This window comes from Lampetra planeri, chromosome 14 (genome assembly GCF_965212315.1).
Source record: "Lampetra planeri chromosome 14, kcLamPlan1.2.h2, whole genome shotgun sequence".
NCBI lineage: Eukaryota > Metazoa > Chordata > Hyperoartia > Petromyzontiformes > Petromyzontidae > Lampetra > Lampetra planeri.
The window spans coordinates 11631534-11654780 of NC_136120.1; the positions used below are offsets into that span (position 1 = coordinate 11631534).

General features: G+C 41.6%; 2 protein-coding genes across 5 annotated transcripts in view; one reads left to right on the top strand and one right to left on the bottom strand.

The window, feature by feature from the left end:
* The window catches only part of LOC144722385 (proton-coupled zinc antiporter SLC30A2-like), a 43752-nt gene extending 41848 nt beyond the window's left edge, over nt 1-1904 (bottom strand). For both annotated transcript variants that reach the window (XM_078600615.1, XM_078600614.1), the window contains exon 1: nt 1582-1904. In XM_078600615.1, coding sequence (XP_078456741.1) covers nt 1582-1598 — 17 coding nt within the window. In that variant the 5' untranslated portion in view covers nt 1599-1904. The remainder of the gene's footprint in view (nt 1-1581) is intronic.
* Nucleotides 1-21879, top strand: part of LOC144722384 (uridine-cytidine kinase-like 1) — a 28577-nt gene extending 6698 nt beyond the window's left edge. For 2 of the 3 annotated variants that reach the window (XM_078600609.1, XM_078600612.1), the window contains exons 2-15: nt 2593-2786; nt 4132-4238; nt 5373-5543; nt 5759-5830; nt 6825-7014; nt 10980-11041; nt 13804-13823; nt 15947-16045; nt 17228-17321; nt 17590-17652; nt 18337-18459; nt 19363-19470; nt 19922-20078; nt 20758-21879. In XM_078600609.1, coding sequence (XP_078456735.1) covers nt 2593-2786; nt 4132-4238; nt 5373-5543; nt 5759-5830; nt 6825-7014; nt 10980-11041; nt 13804-13823; nt 15947-16045; nt 17228-17321; nt 17590-17652; nt 18337-18459; nt 19363-19470; nt 19922-20078; nt 20758-20843 — 1546 coding nt within the window. In that variant the 3' untranslated portion in view covers nt 20844-21879. Of the gene's footprint in view, nt 1-2592; nt 2787-4131; nt 4239-5372; nt 5544-5758; nt 5831-6824; nt 7015-10979; nt 11042-12990; nt 13008-13803; nt 13824-15946; nt 16046-17227; nt 17322-17589; nt 17653-18336; nt 18460-19362; nt 19471-19921; nt 20079-20757 lie in introns of all 3 variants that reach the window. The other variant, XM_078600611.1, reaches the window with a different exon arrangement.
* The last annotated feature ends 1368 nt before the right edge of the window (nt 21880-23247 follow it).

The window sequence follows — 23247 nt, forward strand, 5'->3', positions numbered from 1 at the left end:
GCTTTGCAGATGAATAGAGTATAATTGAAATAATTATTGGCATTTAATAAAGCATCCACTTCAGTATGCGCGTCAAATATTGTCCGATTTTCCAAGCGTTAAATAGTATATATACATACTCTTAGTTCTTTCGGTAAAGTCACGTAGGTAAAAAATGAAATAAAAATTAATCAAATAAAATAAAAGTCACAGCTGTGACGGTCCCACCTGATGACGGAGACTTGTGTTGCCTCCGAAACATCGTGATTTTTATTTTTTATTTTATTTTTATTAATTTTTATTTCATTTTTTACCTACGTGACTTTACCGAAAGAACTAAGAGTATGCATCCTTGCAGTCACGAAAGCTTCAAATCTAGAAGTATATATACATTTGACTCTTAGAATATTTTGTTTCTGACTGCATGCTATAATGCTTTTACTCCTGAAATTATATTAACAGGAAAGCCTTTGCAGTTGCCTTTAGGGCAAGAACTAACTGCAAATGGTTAATGGTTACTGTGTACACCACGATGCTAACAGTGATTCTAGCACATTAAAATGTAAAACTTTAAATTCACGTAATTATGTTCAATGTGCTATAACTTGTCCACGTTTCTTCACCTGGCTCCTCCCTGCATTGGCAACTCACCCCGTCATTTAAACCGAGTGCGCTGTTCCCAAAAATGCTGTCCGTCCATTTGTGCATTTTGGTTTCTGGGAACCGTCGACCGTGACGCAATTTTAAGCACATGCCGCTACTGCTGGTAAATGCCAGAGATGTTTGTAGATGGCAAAAAGGATTGTATTAGAGTGTAATAAACTGCGTGCAATAAATAGTGACCTTTTTATAGCCTGTATTGTTTTTGTTTCAGGTATAAAGCAAACGTTGACCTTGGTTGCTTTGGGTCATTGCTCACCAACTAATTAAATGTATTTAAACTGGCTTCATAACTAATGAACATTTTTGCTCATGGCATTGTTTGAATGTGTAGTAATAATCAGTATATTAAAGTTTCAACTAAATATTATTTTCATTCCCCTGGGCCTAAAAAGTCACACGGTTTCATTGATTTGTGAAAACCGGCGCTTGTAGTTCACTACCTATTAGGAGTATTGCCTTAATGAGTGCTTTGCCATAATTGAATACACATGTAGAGACTATTACTTTGACAAAACTGTAATTTCTAGGAACAACATTTAAAATTATATTCTTGTGAAAATGTGTAAAGTTTATGGGTGCAGTATTGTCTTCAGTTTTTTCTCCATCCTGCTTATCAAACAATATAGTGCTCTAGTTCTTACAAAGTATGTTGTTACAAGGCTGTGTACGTACAACGTTATTTGTCAACAATATATAATGAATTGGATAGAACATGTGCTGTTATTCATTTAATGTCATTAAGGGATTTAAAAGTAAAAAATGTAATATATTTGTTTAACATTCAGAAGCGTAGCATCCACATTACGGACTCATGAAATGAATTTTTTTTGCCCGAATTATTTTTATCAAGCCACAAACTTGAGTTCTTTCCTTAAACACGTCTGAATACTGAACATTTTTACTGCATTGCAACACAAACAAGTATGTCACATGACTTACCGTGGTCGAGGGCTCATTTGTACGTGTTACATTTTTACATGTACAGTAGTTCCTCGTTTAACATGGTAGATGCATTCCTGAAAAGTGGTGCGTTAAGCAAAAACCAGGTTAAGCGAGCAATTTCTGTTACTGAATCGCATTTGCACTATAAAATAAGCCTGCTGTCATCCTATGGCAGAACAGAGCGCTGCCACGTTACCGTATCATTTTGCGTACTGTATCAAACCGCTCAGCTGCGTAAAATCAAGAAAGTAGTTCGTCTGACACTCAGAAACCGAGTTATAACGGACGCGTTCCACATTGTGCAATGTGTTCCCGAATGGAAGAACTGTTATCGCGAAAATGCGTTGTGTGAGCACCACGCGTCAAGCAAAGTCTTACTGTGTTGCGTAATTACCGTAAAGGGTGAGGAAATGGATGTTGAAATGAATCAAATAAAGGAATTTTGCATCTCAATATATGATTCGGGTCACTGTACTAGTGTACAGTGGTGCCTATGACATTCTTATTAGTTTTTTACATCACTTCCTCCACATTCCAAACATACCTTAAGCGCAGTTTAACATGTAGGCTTTCGCGACTAATATTCGTTGGTTGTAATCACCGGCAAAACTTCTTACTCGTATTGTAAATATTGTGGGTTTACTCTCCAACAAACCAGTGTGCTGAAGTTGTAACTATCTAACCCAAAAAGCCTGTATTATGGATATGTTAAATCCATAATACCAATGTTTTTCTAATTTATTGAGTGTATTTAATTGTCCCTTGTGACTGACTGCATTTGAACACATGCTTGTTGGTTTAAGCTAAAAAAATCTTGACCGAGAGCGATGAGTAAAATTCCAGCATGCCGGAATATTTAGTTAGAATTGTGTGATCGCTTTGGATCGGTCACAAAAACTAAACGCTTCCACCGCATATTTTAAAAAGTCCGTGAGATTGATTGCCGCTTAGTACCGGGTCGATGACGTTGCGTTCTCCTTTTCCGTTTGTGTATGCCACCCTCCTCAGCAATGACGACTCGCTACAGGGCCTGCTGGAAAAGCTGCCCCAGCGGCCACCGCTGGCGCCACGAAAGCGCACGACCAGCCAGAGCAAAACTGAGCCGCCGTTGCTGCGCACCAGCAAGCGCACCATCTATACGGCCGGTCGGCCACCTTGGTACAACGAGCAGGGAGCGCAGTTCAAGGAGGCTTTTGTCATAGGTAATACTGTGCTCACCAAAAATGTACATTATCTGGCAGCTCGACAGATTGATGTCCACCGCACTTCACGCTGAACCGATTTGTTCTCAATTCTGCCCTCGGTCCGGTCGTAGGATTAGCTAAAATGGAAGGCTGTGAGATTCTGTAAATAATTTAACGTGTTAGGAGTTGAAAAAACTTGCTTTGTTGATGCATACATTATATTTTTGGCATTTTAAAAGCATTTAGTTTATTAGACAGAGTTCTGATTGTATGATTGCCCTGGGGATGTGCCAAACCAGTATAGTTTTGCAAATAAATTTAGATATGGCAAAAACCACGGCATTTACTATAATGAGGCAAGAATGTCTGTGTGTCCCGCGTGTAACATCACTCCACGTCGGCCAGCCCCCCTCATTAATAATCATGGCCAGGTGACGTCCTCCACATGGACCCCTCCCCCCTCATTAATAATCATGAGCAGGTGACGTCACTCCACATCAAACAGCCCCCCTCATTAATAATCATGAAGAGGTGGCGTCTTCCAAATGGACACCCCCCCCATTAATAATAATTAGCGGGTGACGTCACTCCACATGGGGGGGCGAGGCGCCTCCTCCCCCCTCCTCGGCGTCAACTTACAACCCTCACTACAAAGGCAGAACCCTCACGTCACGTGATCTCCGTGACGCTGTTGAGACATCAAAGTAAAAAGGACGTCGTGATGAACAAGGGATTATAGCCTTTAAATGAAATAAGTCTGTGTCACCGCGGCCTTTACAAATTGCACACAAATTGATGCAATGATTATCACGTCGCGGTCTGCATTTCGCTTGCAAGTTTCAGATTTACTGAAATACACCCGTCCAAGGACGGGCAAAAGGCTTGTGCTATAAAGTTTGCTTACTTATTAGGGTGTGTTAAACTAAAGCAGTAAATCTTGTCGTTTACGGTAAAACAGCAATCACTTAAAGGATAAGCATTTTTTTCAGTCATTGGTGAATGTGTATGCTTGTCATGCGATTATACCTTTACCTGCCGTTGTACCCAGCAAAGTTGGAGTTTACTGTAGTTAACAATTCGACCATTGCCACCTTTCTCAGATAATTACGACTTTAACGTATTCGTAGGTGCTAACACTCGAGGTTCGGGTGAGAAAAACATTAAATTGAGCCTTAATGTAAAAAGTTATCTGGAACAAACATTGATTTGTTTAACCTGCTGTTGAATTACTTATACATTTGCCAAACCTTAACACCGCATGATCTCTAGGCAAGTTGTGACCAAACAAACATAAGTAGCTCTCGTATTTAGGTATCTTTGTCCTTTGGCTCATTTAACATCGTGTGAGTGTGTTTGTATGCAGGCCTCTGTGGTGGGAGTGCTTCTGGGAAGACCACTGTAGCCAATAAAATCATAGAGGCTCTGGATGTGCCATGGGTCGCCCTGCTTTCCATGGATTCTTTCTACAAGGTGCAGTGTGGTCTATCACAATTGATTGTAAGGTTTCATATTTAGCCTGGTTTTACTGTATGTATGTTGAACTTCTTTCACACCGTAACCAACCATGCTAATCGGAGGTATTGCTCAATGGTGCATCTGCCTTTATGCTTGTTCAGTGGAATTCCTTTTACTAGTATAGGTTTATTGTCGATTCAAATATTGGCCACAAATTACTCATTTGGGATTACACACAGCAATCTTTGGCACCGACTGGCAGACCAATGCTCATTTGCTGACCATTTGCCGAGTTAATTTGTGCCGTACAGGGACAGCTGCCATGGGGAGGTCTCCTTCGACTGCTTGAGATGAGATTGCGATGAAAGCGCTTTTGAGATATTGATGCTCATAAAGCGCCCTTTCAATGCAAAAAGACTATGATTGAACAGCAACTCAATTCAAAAGTTCCGCTGAAACTGTGCAATCTTCAAAGTTATAAATACATCAAAGTATCATTAATATTATCCAATGTGTATATTTATTTCAAATGTTCATTTAATATTCCATTGAGTAAGTTAATGGTTACTTTGTAACTGACATGAATATTCAAAAGTGTAAACAAGTTTTCGTGCCAAGGTTTTGTTCCGTTATATCCTGGTTCTACACGCTCATCTGTGGTTACCAGGTGGCCCTCATCCTATTGCGTATAGATAGTGCGATGTAACACTTGTGTCACTTTTACATTGCCAACTTTGTTGCATGATAATTGGTTTTTTACCCTTCTATCTGGCAACAAAACTGACACCTTTTTTATTTTACAAGGAGTCATGTTTGCATAGACCACAATATCTGCAGCCATAATGCAAACAAAAAAGATAACTCTGATAATGTATGCACTGTCCTTGAAGTTGATTGGTCCACACCCGAGACAGCATTCCTTAGAGCCTAGTCTCACATGGTGTTGGACCGTTTTTTGTTTGCATTATGGCTGCAGGTCTTGTGGTCTATGCAAACATGACTCCTTGTAAAAAAAAGGTGTCAGTTTTGTTGCCAGATAGAAGGGTAAAAAAAACAATTATCATATTTTTTACTGGCAAATGAGGTTCCAATGGTGTAAACTTTGTTGCACTTTGACATTTTACTTAAAAGCATTGTTCACGGTCGCAGATTTTTAGCAAAGAGGAGCAGGAGATGGCTGCAAAGAGTGAATACAACTTTGACCACCCAGATGCATTTGACTTTGAACTCATCATCAGCACTCTCCGTAAGTTGAAGAAGGGAAAGAGTGTGAAGGTGCCCATCTATGACTTCACCACGCACAGTCGAAGGAAAGAATCGGTATGCCAGTTGCACATTGCACGCCGTGCCATGCTCAGATGCATACCACAGCATTTCATGAAGTAGTCATTCTTAGATGCCAACGAAGTGAGGATAGAAGGAAAAAAATATCCTACACTTACAGGCTGTTTATGATATGTAACTTTGTATTGAATCTTTCTTACACCGAGAAATGGTTTAAACGTCTAACGACTTGTACTTTTAATGTTTTCTAGAAAACGGTGTACGGAGCAAATGTAATAATATTTGAAGGTATCCTGTCATTTGCAAACAAAGAGCTCCTGAAGGTAAGCTTACTCGTAGTCCACTGGTTCACAATCGTTAGTTAATTAACATATACTGCACATGATGGACTGAGTTTAGCAGAATTTTTTTCAGGTGGACTTTGGACTCATGGTGAAATGTTTTTCACGTGCCATAAATGTTCAATGGAAATATAAAAAATAGATATCATCCATTTGAACCTATTTCTTGTGTAGCCTATGACCAAATAACCCAGAATGCGCTAGATATTGGAAACTCGGCAGGGTTAAACCTAGTGTTTAAATGGGTGACTGCTGTGGACAAACATGTTGTAATAGGGCTCATGGGGCTATGTGTTGGGCAGTGCAAATATAACTGTACAGTGATCCCTCGTTTATCGCGGTTAATGGGGACCGGAACCCCACGCGATAGGTGAAAATCCGCGAAGTAGGATTGGCCCCCTAGGAATTTCCATATATGTGTGTGTGTGGGTACCAGAATGTTTAAAATATGTATATTTATACTTTATATATATATATTTTACTTAAATCTATTTAATTATAAAACCTTAATATTATACATTCACTCTCTCTCATACGATACGTATTATGGTGTTCTACTCTCACCAATGACAGTAGTATCTTGAGACTTGACTCCAGTAATGACGACGACGACGATGACAATGACGACGATGACAGACCTGTGCAGTTCGATGAATGTGATGATGAATGATGATGATGATGGTGTTACTGCACAGGTATAATGTGGCCTTTAAATCAGTTCGAAAAATCCGCGATGCACTGAGGCCGCGAAACTTGAACCGCGAAGTGGCGAGGGATTACTGTACTGTATTTCTATACTCCAACATCTAAGCATTCTGCATTCACCACCCTGCACAGAGGACCTTATTCCGCAGTGAACTGACAAAAATGGGCGTACATCTCATTGATTCCACGGCGTACGTACACGCGCGTGTACGGCAACGACCCATCACAAATTAATCATCGGCTCGCTCCGTTGGTTCTCGTTGCCACCCAGCTGCTCGACATGAAGGTGTTTGTGGACACCGATTCGGACATTCGTCTCGTACGGCGCCTGCGGAGGGACATCACGGAGCGTGGGCGAGACATCCACGGCGTCATCAAGCAGTACAACAAGTTTGTGAAGCCGGCGTTCGAGCAGTACATCGAGCCCACCATGCAGCTGGCCGACATCGTCGTGCCACGAGGTGAGCACGCTATTTGGACTCTCTTTACCCTCTAAATTGTGTTATCGCTTTCTGGTGGCCACCTGTTGGGGTTGAAATGTATGCACATACGTTGAACTTTTACCGCAGCCATACATAGCCAACCGCGCTAATCGGAGGTGCGGGGGAGGGAGGACAAACTTAAGACAAAAAAGAGTTCTAAAGAAATGAGTTTTCATTCTAGATTTAATATTCAAGGTGCTTTTGGTCACAGGCTGCTTTGCTGCTTTCATAGCTAAAGCTCTGTGCACCCAGGTTCGTCGCTCGAAAGGGTTGATGGCCAATGGCGGAGATTGGTTATGGAATGTATATATTTCCACACCTCCGATTAGCATGGTTGGCTACGTACGGTGCGAAAGAAGTTCAACATGTATGTATGTCGAATTCTATCGCACAGTGAGACATACTTTGTTTGAAGCCCCAGCCGACACAGTTTGGTTCCGCCTCAGACAAAGCCGTAAAAGTTATTGTGTTCCTTTGCTTTTGTATTTACTGCTGTATAACAGTGCCAATGATAATGGGGAGGGGATTATGTGATTCCGATCGCAGCTGTAAGTGGTTTGCAGTCCGAAAAACGTTGATTTGCGTTGTGTGAAGTGGTTATAAATTGTGTACATCTTTGGTTCATATTGTGCAGAATATGCAACAATAATGTACATACTTTGGGCATGAAATGTACCCAAGTCATATGTGGTGCACAGTGCAGGCTGTCACTAACCTACCCCAGTTTATGTAATTCAGCACAGTAGCACAGTGTGACAATCATAGCTTCTCAAAGAATTGTGCTGCTTCAGCGTTTGTCCAGCCAGTTACTAGGAGATAGCGTGCAATTGAGTCCTTAGAGGTTGTTTTAACACGTCATCTTTTTCCAGTCTGAATTGTGTTGTGCTTTACATATGCAGATGTCTCCATTACCAGAAAACCATACATTTTATACTATTTTACACTGATTGTATAGTCTTACTGGTTTGAACCACTAATTTATTTTTCAAATAATTGTATTTACACTGTGGTTACTTGTAAGCACGTTTATATTCCTATGCTGTCAACAGCATTTTAGGAATGATTGCCAGGGATTCATCCCTCGGGCAAAATTGTTATCTTTTTCTTGTATTCAAAGGATGATGTAAAATTGCTCTCTGTGATCACATAACCACTTCAGCACAGTGATGTTTTTTTTATGAAGCAAAATAATAAAAGCCATTAAAACGGACACATTTTACTGATTACATCAGCAGCCTCTTTGGTGCGTCACAAGATATGGTCCATATTTTATTGTTGTGGTCACAAATGATGGTGCACAACAAGCCCACATCAGATTAAGTAAATGGGTTTCATTTTACGTTTCATTAGCTCAATAAAGTCAGTCTTTTTTACATTGTGTTTTTTTACATGGTTTTGACTCAAATGACACGAGTAAAATTTTACTTTTACTAAATGGAGCTTTCTGGAAATAAAAAATGAAATACTCCGATCCATACGTGCTGCAATTCATGAGGCATTTTATGAACCAAAACAGCAATTTCAAACATAGAACACTTAAAATGTTAAACCATAATACAGTGGTCTTGATAGCTTAGTTAATATATGACTGACTACGCTGATAGATTCTTGTATAAACAACAGATTACTGGACGGTATGGTATGATATTTTACTTGAATGAGCATGGAGCTAAGGATACTTTTTGTGCTTTAGGATAAACCCCATTCTATTGGTTATCGTGTTGGTCAAAGGTCAAGGTGCAGCCCTGCAATTATCTCAAGAGGATATGATGGCCTATGTTCCCATGCTGGCCAGATATCTTGGAAGAGTTGGGACTAACCCACACTCTTACTCCACTGAAGAGTTGGGACTAACCCACACTCTTACCCCACTGAAGAGTTGGGACTAACCCACACTCTTACCCTACTGAAGAGTTGGGACTAACCCACACTCTTACCCCACTGAAGAGTTGGGACTAACCCACACTCTTACCCCACTGAAGAGTTGGGACTAACCCACACTCTTACTCCACTGAAGAGTTGGGACTAACCCACACTCTTACCCCACTGAAGAGTTGGGACTAACCCACACTCTTACCCCACTGAAGAGTTGGGACTAACCCACACTCTTACCCTACTGAAGAGTTGGGACTAACCCACTCTCTTACCCCACTGAAGAGTTGGGACTAACCCACACTCTTACCCCACTGAAGAGTTGGGACTAACCCACACTCTTACCCTACTGAAGAGTTGGGACTAACCCACACTCTTACCCTACTGAAGAGTTGGAATTAACCCACACTCTTATCCTACTGAAGAGTTGGGACTAACCCACACTCTTACCCCACTGAAGAGTTGGGACTAACCCACACTCTTACCCCACTGAAGAGTTGGAACTAACCCACACTCTTACCCCACTGAAGAGTTGGGAGTAACCCACACTCTTACCCCACTGAAGAGTTGGGACTAACCCACACTCTTACCCCACTGAAGAGTTGGGAGTAACCCACACTCTTACCCCACTGAAGAGTTGGGAGTAACCCACACTCTTACCCCACTGAAGAGTTGGGAGTAACCCACACTCTTACCCCACTGAAGAGTTGGGAGTAACCCACACTCTTACCCCACTGAAGAGTTGGGAGTAACCCACACTCTTACCCCACTGAAGAGTTGGGAGTAACCCATACTCTTACCCCACTGAAGAGTTGGGAGTAACCCACACTCTTACCCCACTGAAGAGTTTGGAGTAACCCACACTCTTACCCCACTGAAGAGTTGGGAGTAACCCACACTCTTACCCCACTGAAGAGTTGGGAGTAACCCACACTCTTACCCCACTGAAGAGTTGGAACTAACCCACACTTTTACCCCACTGAAGAGTTGGGAGTAACCCACACTCTTACCCCACTGAAGAGTTGGGACTAACCCACACTCTTACCCCACTGAAGAGTTGGGAGTAACCCACACTCTTACCCCACTGAAGAGTTGGAAGTAACCCACACTCGTACCCCACTGAAGAGTTGGGAGTAACCCACACTCTTACCCCACTGAAGAGTTGGAAGTAACCCACACTCTTACCCTACTGAAGAGTTGGGAGTAACCCACACTCTTACCCCACTGAAGAGTTGGAAGTAACCCACACTCTTACCCTACTGAAGAGTTGGGAGTAACCCACACTCTTACCCTACTGAAGAGTTGGGAGTAACCCATACTCTTACCCTACTGAAGAGTTGGGAGTAACCCACACTCTTACCCTACTGAAGAGTTGGGAGTAACCCATACTCTTACCCTATTGAAGAGTTGGAAGTAACCCATACTCTTACCCTACTGAAGAGTTGGGAGTAACCCACACTCTTACCCCACTGAAGAGTTGGAAGTAACCCATACTCTTACCCTACTGAAGAGTTGGGAGTAACCCACACTCTTACCCCACTGAAGAGTTGGAAGTAACCCACACTCTTACCCCACTGAAGAGTTGGGACTAACCCACACTCTTACCCTACTGAAGAGTTGGGACTAACCCACACTCTTACCCCACTGAAGAGTTGGGACTAACCCACACTCTTACCCTACTGAAGAGTTGGGACTAACCCACACTCTTACCCTACTGAAGAGTTGGGAGTAACCCACACTCTTACCCTACTGAAGAGTTGGAACTAACCCACACTCTTACCCTACTGAAGAGTTGGGAGTAACCCACACTCTTACCCCACTGAAGAGTTGGGAGTAACCAATACTCTTGCGCTTTCCAGGGATCTCCGAATTGCAAATCGGTGTACTAACCATAATACCACAGGGAACATCGTGCTGCTCACGTTGTTTTAAGCAGTGGTTGATCGCGTTGACCTTGAGCCCCAGAGGAAGAATGTGGATTAGCCGCCTCGTGTTGGGAGCTTTAGCCAGCACTGTAATGGATTGTGATCTCACTATGCTGCTGCTGCCCCCCCACTCCCCTCCTTCTGCAGGTGGTGAGAATAACGTTGCCCTTGAACTCATCGTACAGCACGTTCACTGTCAGCTCGAGAAGGTACGCACGGGCAAAGTAAAACAAAACAAAAACCCGGTCGTTTTTTTTTACTTGCGCGCAATTAAATCCCTTGATTTAGCGTTGAAAAGCAACTTTGAATAATTAATATGCTGTTCTCTGTAATTTAATTCAGTTTAGGTCACACTAGATTAAGATGCCTTTGAGTAATTGTGCGATAATTAGTTGATTTTTTAAAATTTAATTGTTGTCGTTTGCATGCCTTTGAAATTTAAATCTACAATGTAATCTTCAGTTGCATGTTGTTGTTCTTTTTTTAATTGCTGTTTGACAAAGTAGATAGGGCTGCTGTAGGTTGTGTTTAAAGGCCACACTAAAATGCTGCAGATGTAGTACATTTCAGTTCTCTCCCTGTTGTTTGTGTAAAGCTTTTGCCTTGCATCGAAATGAGATGTGAGTTCACTATCACCGTGGAAGTTGCATTTGTTCAATTTGAAGGACATTTAATTACAATTGTATTTTACCACGTATTTTTGTGCGCCATTTGACATCGGCATACCACAGAAAAACGCATTATGTTTGTGTCTTCATAGAAAGTAAAAGCAAACTGAAACTGGCTTAAAATACCATGTCCTTAGCCACTAGTCCACATAGAGAGACACTAAGTCCCAATGGGCTGTCATCTGCCGGGCGGTGATGGCGCACACTTCTAATCCAACACTGGAGGCGAGAGTTTGGTGGATCAACCAAATTTTGTGACACTTCCTTTGTGTGGGCATGAAGGTGTCATACCCTCGCTTGCCAGGAGAAGGCAGTAGGGCAATGTGTGGACTCCACTTGTTCCTTCTGTATGGGATAGAGAGTGTTGCCTTCTGGCATGCGTGGGTTTTTTCGGGTGCTCCGCTTTCCTCCCACATGTAAACATTAAATGGCTGATGACACGTTAACATATATATACTGTGTAGAATAGAGGGCCAGTTTAACACGGAGGCTTTCGCGACCAATATTATTCATAATAAACGTTTTTTGGGTTAGATCGCGTTATTTATAAATGTGTCGTAACCCTCCACCACCCGACACGGCCAATCAGCAAAAAAGTGTCACGTTGACAAAAGACAAATAGTTCACTACTTTAGCCCACCGATGTGTTGAAGAGTGAATCCACAACATTTACAGTTTTTGAGTACGACGTTTCGCTGGTCATTATAGAGGGCCGCAGACCTTGGGGGTATTTGGTAGCAGCTCACCGCCTAACTGCCTTTGCCACTTGTCTGTGGTTCCCCTCGCCTGAGTAGTCTCTCTCTTTGAGAGCAAGTGAAAATTATGCGCGTTATAATTTGAAATTATGATAAATAAGGGACTGTAGTCAACACCGACTGTTATTTTCATACTGTTTTACTTTACATGGTTAGTGTCTTCCAGCTTCCATTACGATTTTAAATATACGTTCTTTCATTGGTTGAAAATGCAAACAAATATAATTTTAAAAAGCTCTTGTGCACGGAGAGACCCTGAGCCTCTGCAGCAGTGGAATCTAAATTATCATATTTTGCCTGACTCACTTACTTGCAATGTCAAAGTGTAATCTTTTTTTGTACTACCTATGCATTGCACACCCATTCAGCACATGCCATACTTTGTTGTATATTGAGAATTGAATGCGTAAAATGTAAATTTTCATAAAGTTTAATTCTCATATGCAGTCGTAATATAATGCAGTATATGAGCATGTGTACAGGCATGCGTAGACATGTTTACAGATTATGAATGTGATTTTGAATGTGCTACACTTTGGATTAGTGTGTACGTATTTAAATCCAAATTGCTGTTCCGTGATTGCATACAAAGTACGGCAGATCATTGAACTACTGTGTGCTGTGAAAGAGTCCGTAAATAATTAGTGCAACTTTTCATTTTTTTTCTTTCTCCCCATGTGTGATGTGTGACACACTTGCTAAACCCTGACCGAATTGTTTCTGTAACCATCTCAGCGTGAGAGCAGTGTGAGGTATGATACCATGGTAAAGTACAGAATTGATTTTACCTTTGCGATATGGCAGAGAGGATAGCTAGGAATTACTGGTCCTCAGGTGTGCCGTAACATGGTTAAAGAATGTTGGGTGAAAATATGAAGACACACTTACGCTGCACCTGATTCATAGCGATAAGTGCGATTTTACTTGTGGCATAAGGAGAGCATACCTGAAGGCACGTTCTTTTCCTGGTTGTCTTCTCCGAGGTGTTTTTTGTCTAGAAAAACCAGTGAAAAATGTTGGCAGGTCAAATGCATTTATGAGCAGTTTCACCCAAGTTTTCTTGTCTTTTTTTGTAGTTTTTTCATTTCATTCAATTACAAGCTCTGGTTTAAAAAATACTAATCATCAATGCTAAAAATAACCGCGCAACATCCCGTTTGCATTTCAAATGAAATAATTACTACATCTGCCTGCATTTTGTGCTGTTTAGTAATTGTATAATGTTGCTGCCTATAGGGGATTCCCAGTATTTCTCTTCGGGTGTTTCAGGTTGAAATGGAACACACGCTAATTTACGTCTCGAATTGAAGCGTCATCACTACGGTGCATGGGTGTGGCGGTGGGGAATTAATCGGTCGTACAACATGTAAATAGTTGTATCAAGCTGTGTTCCATCCACCTGGAATTCCGGAGGAGAACCACCTCACTCTGTTGGTCAAGTACAGGCAGCAGCCTAATGTATTTGTCCTATTTGTGTTCTCTGTGTTTGTTTTTTACCATGAATATTTTCTTCCATAACCCCGCTCTGAATATTACCCAACTGAACAGAGGAAACTTCGCTGGGATATGTGAGAGAATTTGCATATTCTTTAATACTACACAAATGCCCTTTTGGTTGTTCTCTTTATGGCCCTTGTGCACTAAATTAACGAGGCGCATGAATTAATCACATCACGAAATTTGGTAATCGTTAACTAATTTGGAAAGTAATTTTTGCGTTGATTTGGAAAACAAATTAACCATCTAGCGTTTTTTTTTTGTTAATGACTGCACATGTTGGTAAAGGTTTGCAGTTCCTGACTTGCCTGAACATGCTAACAGCTCTGCAAGAGATTTGTGATTGCTGATTTTGCCCCCCCCCCCCCTTCAGTGAGACATATTCCTGTGACCATACTTTGTTTTTGCCTTAAATTCCACAATTATAACTAATTCTTTATAATCTCTCTGCCCCTTTATTATTTTTGTGACCTATCACAATATTGATTATCTTTACAAAATATCTTCGTACTCGATCTTTCTGTGTTGTATTGTGTTGTATGCTGTGTAGTTTGGTAGTTAAGTAAGAGCTGACGAAATCAACATGTGGTTTAACCTTACGAAAAAAAGTTGGTGGGCGTTGTGCAAAATTGGCGCAGTGGCATACTTAATCATGGGTTTGTGTTGCAAGTCAACCTACCAGCGCACATTTTTAAGTATCTTCGAATACTCTTTGGTTCTTTCGGTAAAGTCACGTAGGTATAAAATACAATAAATTAGATCACGACGTTTCGGGCGCAACACAAGCATCCGTCATCTGGTGGGAATGCATTGGTGACGGGTGCTTGTGTTGCGCCCGAAACGTCATGATCTATTTTATTTATTTTATACCTACGTGACTTTACTGAAAGAACCAAAGAGTATAGATTCCTGCAGTCACGAAAGCTTCAAATCAAGATTATCTTCGAATAATAAATGACATTTGATTATTGCGATTGTTGATTTCATCGAACTAAAATAAGTAAAGTAACCGATGTGTTCTCCATATAAACAAGCGGGATAGCCATGTGCACTGTTATTTTATAAACCGTTTGCATTTACTTCAACGTATTAATAGATTGCATTAGGTGACTGCTCACCTTATTAACGGCTTGCCATTGGCACTTTGCGTTTGAACAAAATTCCATTGAATGTAAAGCTTCGTATGTTAGAGCAGTCATCGCCTTAGTATTTACAAAATGACATGGCATTATGGTTAACCCACTTGTGGAAGAACACTTGTGTAAAGGTTTTATTTTAAATTATCATGGTACTCATCTGGCGGTACATTGCCTCGTTGTTTCAAGTGGCACTAAAATCAGCCTCAACAGTGAGTTTTAATTTACGTCTGTAATTTAGCCTTTTATTGGGAAAAACGAGACAGGAATCAGGATCATGATGCGCAAAGTAAATAAAATGTTGGTATGGTGAATCGTATCTATGGTGTATGCTGTAGTACATTTACGATATGTAAATATTTTTACATTGTTTGAAAACACACACGTAAAATAATATATAACCGTGAACAATTTGTATTCAATGCACCACCAGATGGGTGACGTTAATGTTGTTAGATTGCATGTGAAATATGTGGATAAGTTTCTGTTTAAATGACACTTTTTTATTTAGTATTGTAGAACTGAAAAAATGTGTTAATGAAATTGAGCAGAAAATTGTGAAATATAAATTTCATCTCAAGCGAGAATTGCATCATTAAACAAGCATAATTTTTCTCTGAGTAAATTCATCCAAACATTCTTAAAATGTTTCGATTTTCACTGTAAAGATTGAACGTCCAAACACATTTTTTCAGACTGAACATACAATGTTGGTTTAAACTTCATCCTATTTAAAAACTTCTGCGTTAAAGCTTTGCTGATGGCATAGAGTTTGTAATCAAAATTATCTTATTTAGAATAAAAACACTTTTGCAATAATTTAAATTTCCATTTTATTGAAGACTTGAATTAGTATTCTTTTAATTGATACACATTCCACTTTTAAAAAAGTACGCTTAATTAACACAGGTCTTATAGGTTTACGTGTATGGTAAATAAAACATCTATTTGTGCTTCCGAATGATGCAGAAGTTTTTAACAAGGATGCCCTTGTCCTAAGCGACTGGCCATGCCTGTGGATGGCTCACTTGCATTGTTTGTATTTCGGTTTCGCTTAGGGCAGCACTGGCGTCTGCCCACCAAGCGCAGCCTCTTCCAGAGACGCTCAACGTGCTGGAGAACTCGCCGCAAGTCCGCGGCATGCACACCATCATCCGGTACGGAACCTAGCGTGCCGCACCAACTCCACCATCGGCATGCCAACCTGCGGACACACGACGACAGTGCGCAGCAGCAGTGCGTTAACTGTGCAGTGGGTGAGATTTCTGCGGTTTATAAAATGATTGTTGCATTCAAGGTGGTGCAATTACACCACATTTAGGGACAGAAAAAGGTTGAGAATATCGGCACAACGGCAACCAAGGGAGAGAACGTGCCCCATGGTACCTCCATAGCAGAGATAGAGCAATGGAATCGGCTCGTGTGCTGGTGCTAGGTGGTTGTTACATCACAGAACTGCGGCGAAGAGTAGACGATGCCCACATCTGTTAGAGGAGCTGTGCTCAGCTTGTGATTGTAAAGCAAAATTACTGACTGCGCTCGGGCCTATGCCTACAAGTGTTGTTCGCTGATCTAAGGTGATATAATGGACACGAATTAACTGCACAGAACCATGTGACATCAAAATGGCTTGGGAACGTCTTCATCTTGCAGTGGATTGATCACGGCTGATGGTGATAATGGTTCAGTTGATGCATGTGATGATAGCTGTACCCAATGGGTTTTGCATGTGTTGATGGCCCCATGTGCTGGAGCTTTTAACTCCCACTCGAGGTCAGGGTTTCCCAAATTCCAGTCCTCGTGACTCGCCACACTACATCCTTCCACGTTTACAAATTTACTTTCATTCAAATACAACTTAACTTCTTCCCCACTACACATGCCTGATGATTGTTAAACACGTCCCACGTGATGCACTAAGCAATTAACACCGTCTGCGTCACGTGCATGCACGCGTGGAACACACTTGCACACACTCGTACACAGATCTCAATGTTAATTTGAAGTGGCTCTATTAAAGAAGACGTGGGACATGCTTAACTATCAACGGGCGTGTGCGTCGTGGAACAAGTAATTTTTTTTTATGCAGTACATTGCTAAACATCGAAAGACGTGGGATGGTGGATCGCAAGGACTGGAGTTTGGAGACCCTGCTCTAGGTAGTGTCACTGATAATCTGAAGACGAAACATGTGCTAGTCACCATGACAAGTATTGCAGTGCCCCCTAACGGCTGTTATTGTTAAAGTCATTGGTCCTTCCATGTAATTATACAAGTGAATTTTCACTTATAACCTATGCTTAATCTGTACCTCTATTGCACCATGTTATCTTTTACAGAAGCAAGGATACAAGCCGAGATGAGTTTATTTTCTACTCCAAGAGACTCATGCGACTGTTAATAGAGCACGCCTTGTCATTTTTACCATTTCGGGTAGGTGTACGAACTTGGCCGTTATTTTTACTGCGTGGCAGCACAGTTAACGGCATGAAGTTACCACGCACACTCTGTAAAGGTACATGGAGGACAATGTAACAATGTTATTTTATGTTTTTCACGAGGATTTACATTTTGTCTTAAAATCGTACATTTAATATATTTCTATGCCTGGTACCAGGCTTACTTTGAATGTGTGCACGTTAACTTGACATCTTTGTTGTAATGCACACAAACCGTTTCTCTTAACATTCTGCATCCACAGGACATGTCTGTGGAAACGTACCAGCAAACAATGTACGAAGGGCGCAAATTTGATGGAAAGCGCGTGAGTTACATTTTCACAACACGGTCAAGTCCAAATTGATTGATTACACTAGTTAAACCAATCACAATTAATTAGCTTTGCTACTTTGGATAAATTCGAGCTCTGAGAATTTAAAATAACGGTTTGAAGGCTTCATCGCTCTCTAGCATTACATATTTGTATGTGCTGTCTTATGAGCAGGACTCGAACATTTCAGTAATGTCACTTTCTTTGGGCCTTCTAAAATACAATGGGTGGTACACAGCTCTGCAAAGCTCTGAATGAATACTTTATCTCATGACATGATGCCTATGGCACAATAGGAATACAATTTGGACAAATGGTATGATAACATGTGTTAGATATCAAATGACGAACAGTAATTTTTAAGTTTGACACAATTGTTAGGTGTAATAAAATCAACCAAAACAACAAGAAGAGCCATTTTTTTCGAATCGGTCATTAATGAGCCGCATGCGGCTTCGATGCCGCAGGTTGGTAACCCCTGCCCATGGTAAACTGGACTTCCACGGTGAACTGCACTTCCATGGTCAGGGGTCGGCAACCAAAATAACAATATATATATATATTTTTTCGAATTTTAAGAGCCGCACTGCTGTCCTTAAAGAGCCGCATGCGGCTCCGGAGACGCAGGTTTGCCGACCCCTGAACGAGATGATGTGCCACCAATTTATGTTCTCTCAGATCACGGGGGTGTCAATCCTGCGAGCCGGAGAGACCATGGAGCCGGCGCTGCGAGCCGTGTGCAAGGACATCCGACTCGGCAAGATCCTCATCCAAACCAACCACGCCACAGGCGAGCCCGAGGTACCCAGCATGACCCCACGCGCATTTCATCCTGGAGCTGGTGTGACACAAGCAGAGGTCGCAAACGGGTTTTGATTCCTTACCCGTACCCGTACCCGGCCGCACCAGGGTCGCAAACGGGTACCCGTACCCTACCCGATACCCGGTTACCCGTAACCGGCCGGGTATCGGGTAGGGTACGGGTATCGGGTATCCGATTGCGACCTCTGGGGTGAAGCCATGTTGCAGGCGCGGGTGGGTTGATTCTAGGAACTTGAATTGTGAGAAGAGACAAGACGTTGGGAAATGAGTGACAAACGGTTACTCACCAGTGACTCACGGCCTACCCGTACCCGGCCGCACCAGGGTCGCAAACGGGTACCCGTACCCGGCCGGGTACGGGTCGCCGGGTATCGGGTAGGGTACGGGTATCGGGTACCCGATTGCGACCTCTGGACACAAGTCACTGCCAGTAACCAAATTGCTAAGAAAACATCGACATCCACTTCCACTCCTCAATGTGTTTTCGTGTTGTAATGCTTTGTTGTTCGGCACGACGCCCGATGTTTCGCTCCGCATGCTGGAAGTTCCTGAAGAAGCCCCCAACATACAGAGTGAAACGTCGGACATCAAACTTATGCAGTAGTATTGACGTTGACCGTAAAACACGCCTATACTTCCCTACATATGCATACAAATTTGAATAGTGTACAATACTTTTATCTGGGTGGCAGTACATTTCATAATGCTTGATTATTGTTTTATCAATACAAACAATGGCAGTTTAATCAATCACGTAATAAAGCGTTTCGTGAATATATAAACTCTTCAACAACAGCACCGCTGTTCATATGACTGCTGAACATGACTTGACTTATGCTCATGATTAAGCCTTTTGTTACTTCGCCACTTTACTTCTGCAAGCTGCACTACTTGAGGCTTCCCAAGGACATCAGTGAAGACCACGTGATGCTCATGGATTGTACAGTCTCCACGGGAGCTGCTGCATTGATGGCCATCCGCGTTTTGCTGGTAATCTCAACAATGCACCTTGCTTTTAGATTCGACGTAGACATTTTATTTGGTTCGCGTAGAACCCAATGATCTATGAAGTGTTTTTTCATAGGTGTCCAGCCCAATGTGTATTCGCGTATATAAGAACTCTGTTTTTTGTTTGCACATGTAAAAATATGCTTTAGTCCATCGGGCCTACTGGCTTTCGAGACCAACATCTTCCAGCAGAATTGTTTAAAGAAAACAAACTCTGAACTGGTTTTGACCTTCTGGGTGTAACCAGCAGAAATAGGCTTGTTAAACAAATGTTGTTGAGTTGCCAGACATCTTTGACAAAAGCACTCCATGTATACTCTGGGGCCCTATTCAATGCAAAAAGCAACACCGGTGTTGTGTATTATTGCACTGTTAAATCAGTTGTGCGTTTTGCAAATGTGTACCTTTGTTACCGTGTGCTGTTGATGTACAGGATCACGACGTGTGTGAGGACAAGATTTTCTTGGTGTCACTGCTGATGGCGGAGATGGGCGTACACTCGGTGGCCTACGCTTTCCCCAGCGTCAAAATCATCACCACAGCCGTGGACAAGAAAGTCAACGACAAATTCCACATCATTCCCGGAATAGGTGGGTAACTTTTGCGAGCCGAGTACATGTGGACCGCCTTACGGATGTTGTTTGTAAAGTGCGTTGTGTAATTACGTTCATGCTTTATTAGACTTCCACTGTAGCATTAATGGACTTTTTGTGGTAAATGTAGAAAAATAGTACATTTGTAGAGGAGTAAAATGGGGACGTTGACGTCAGGTGTGCCGTTCAGTGCGATGACGTCACGTCTCCTAGGGTACTTAAGGGAGACCCCGTGGCGTAAGCGGGGTCACTGTGGGAACGGGTAGAGTGAGAAGGGTGAAGAGGGAACCAGGGGTAGAGAGAGGGATCGAGTGGTGAGTCTGGGGAGAGGCCTGTGGTAGCCGTAGAGGTGCTTCTCTCTCCGCTCGGTGGAGTCGGCAGAGTCCACGATCCGACACGAGAGAGAGAGACCAGAGCTAGCCGGCAGGGACCCGGACTCAGAGTAGGACCCCTAGCCCCTGGGAGTTGTGTACCCTTGTGTATTATTGATAAGCTTTAATAAACCATGGCAAAAGCCCTTAACTTATCTCCGTCTCTGAGTACTTCCGTGGGAACTTCTCTACACATTGATTAGAATTCTTAATGGGCCATTGTTATGTCGTGTTGTTTTTACCAAATCATGAGTGGTCACATCCTTCGTGTCCTTATGTGTCTGTGTCATCGTTGTGGGTTTCAGGTAACTTTGGAGATCGGTACTTTGGAACGGATGCGCCGGCCGATTGGTGTGGATATTACGAGGATGATGATGAGCAAGACTTCTAAAGGAAAAGACGAAACAAGCACACTGCATCATCCAAGGCGTCGACTACATCTCGTTTCCAATTCAACCATAACATGTTTGAATGTTTCGATTTAAAGCTTCATTCGTGACTGCAGGGATTAATTTTCTTGGTTCTTTCGGTAAAGTCACGTAGAAGGGAAATAAAAATAAAAAATGTAACAATAAAATTCTCAGCAAGAAGAAAAATTTCTTGCCGTGGTTTTCACGCCTGATGATGATTGCTTGTGTTGCAATCGAAACGTCGTGAGAATTGTATTTTTTTTTATTATTTCCCTTCTACGTGACTTTACCGAAAGAACCAAGAATATGTTTGTATGTAACAAAAACAGAACACACAAGCAACTGCGTGAAGGGGCTATGATTGCCACTGACAAGTACAATGGAGGGTGTTTTATGTAATCCTAAAAACAACACGCAAGTCCATTGTCAAGTTAAATAGTTCACACTCAAACCTCTCACAGTTGAACACGATGTAGCACCATACCATCTCATTACCCACTTCCCCTGCCAAGCTACATCACAGTCCGTCAACAGCACTCTACTGCTGCCCAGTATCCTGCTATCGAGTTGCTTTCTTCCAGCCTCCAACTTGTGATCTTTTCAATCCAGGTAAAAAAGGGGATATCTAGTTTAAAGAGTCTTGAGAATATACTATGGAGTCCCCTTGGTCTGCTTTCTCATTTGTCCTAAAATAGGACCTGTTTTAATTTGCGATGATGTCTGCTCAGCATATTCAGCATAGCATTGTAAGTAATATTTTTCTCCGTAGGGTGTAATTTATAAGCATGCTGTTTGGTTATAGTATTTATACATTTTGCTGGTTTCAGAGGCTGTTAATTTTACCTTCACTTAGCATTGGTACGTGGTATACTGTTGCAGCACTTTGCATGTTTGTTTTGCTTTAAAACTGAAATGTTGCTGTTGCTGGTGGATTGGTTTGAGTAATTTACAAAACGACTAAGATACATTGTGCTCAAGTCATGTATTGCATTTTTAATAAAAAAAAAGTTTGGAATATCTGATTGTGCTGATATTCATTTTAAAACATTTGTGCTTTCCCTAGAAATGTATTTCTAAATCTGATTAGATTGAGAGCAAGTGCAAACTATAACACTTTGAACTTCATATTCAAAAATATTGATTATTAACAAGCTATTGGAGTATTTAAATAAAAACTCATTTTTAAATGCTAAAACATTTAACTAATTTCAGATTGGAGTGAGCTGGCTTAAACTAATTAAATACAACTTGATATCTAATTTAATCTAAGAAATCTTTATCTTCATCCAATGAAAGGGAGAAATTGGCTTGAAACATCTTGATATGGAATTGAGTGCATGGGCCAGTTATAGAAAATGTAATTAATGACGAAGAGCTGTTAATATAGGCAGCCACAGATTGCATCCTTAATGGAACTAGCTTGAGAGAAATTGTCTGCAATGGGGACCTGTAATCAAAATTGGGGAAGCATTGTTTTGTTTACTCTTTATAGTAATAGGTTTTTACCCTTTCAACTGGTACAAAAACTGACACCTTTATACAAGGCATCATCTTTGCAATAACCACAACACAAGCAGTCAAAATGCAAACAAAAAGAAACAACTCTGATGATGATAATGATATGCACTGTCCTTGAAGTTGATTGGTCCACACCGAGATAGCTTTTCTTAGAGCCTAGTCTCCATTGGTGTTGTTTCTTTTTGTTTGCATTTTGACTGCTTGTGTTGTGGTTATTGCAAACATGATGCCTTGTATAAAGGTGTCAGTTTTTGTACCAGTTGAAGGGGTAAAAACCTATTACTATATTTTGCCACTGGTAAAGGAGGTCTCATGTTGTTTACTCTTTGCCAGTGATATTTTTCTTTCTCACAGACAGAACCGATCAAATTACGTCACGCATTGTCACATGGTATTTTAACGTTCTCTCAGATGCTGCCATTTGATCACTTTCCTACAGAAATATCTCGAAACATATCATCCTCTGCCAGGCTATTGGTTTGTATCCTTACATTAGGCGATGGCTCACGGACATGCAAGTCTTTTTGCAAGGAAAAACTGGTTAAACGAGTTATAACCTCGGCCTGTTGTGCAGCTCAGGAGCTCATCGGGTAGAGAGTAAGAGGTAACGTTGCAGCCCTGCAAGTACTTCTAGATTGGAAGCTTTCGTGACTGCAAGGATTCATATTCTTAGGTTTTTTCGGTAAAGTCACGTGGGTAAAAAAGTATTTACTTGATACTGCAAGCGTGCTGTGACGGTTCCACCTGAAGACGGAAGCTTGTGTTGCCTCCGAAACGTCGCGATTTTTATTTTATTTTACTTTAATGAATGTTTTACCTACGTGACTTTACCTGCAATTACTTGTTCAGGCCACTGCTGGCGGAAGG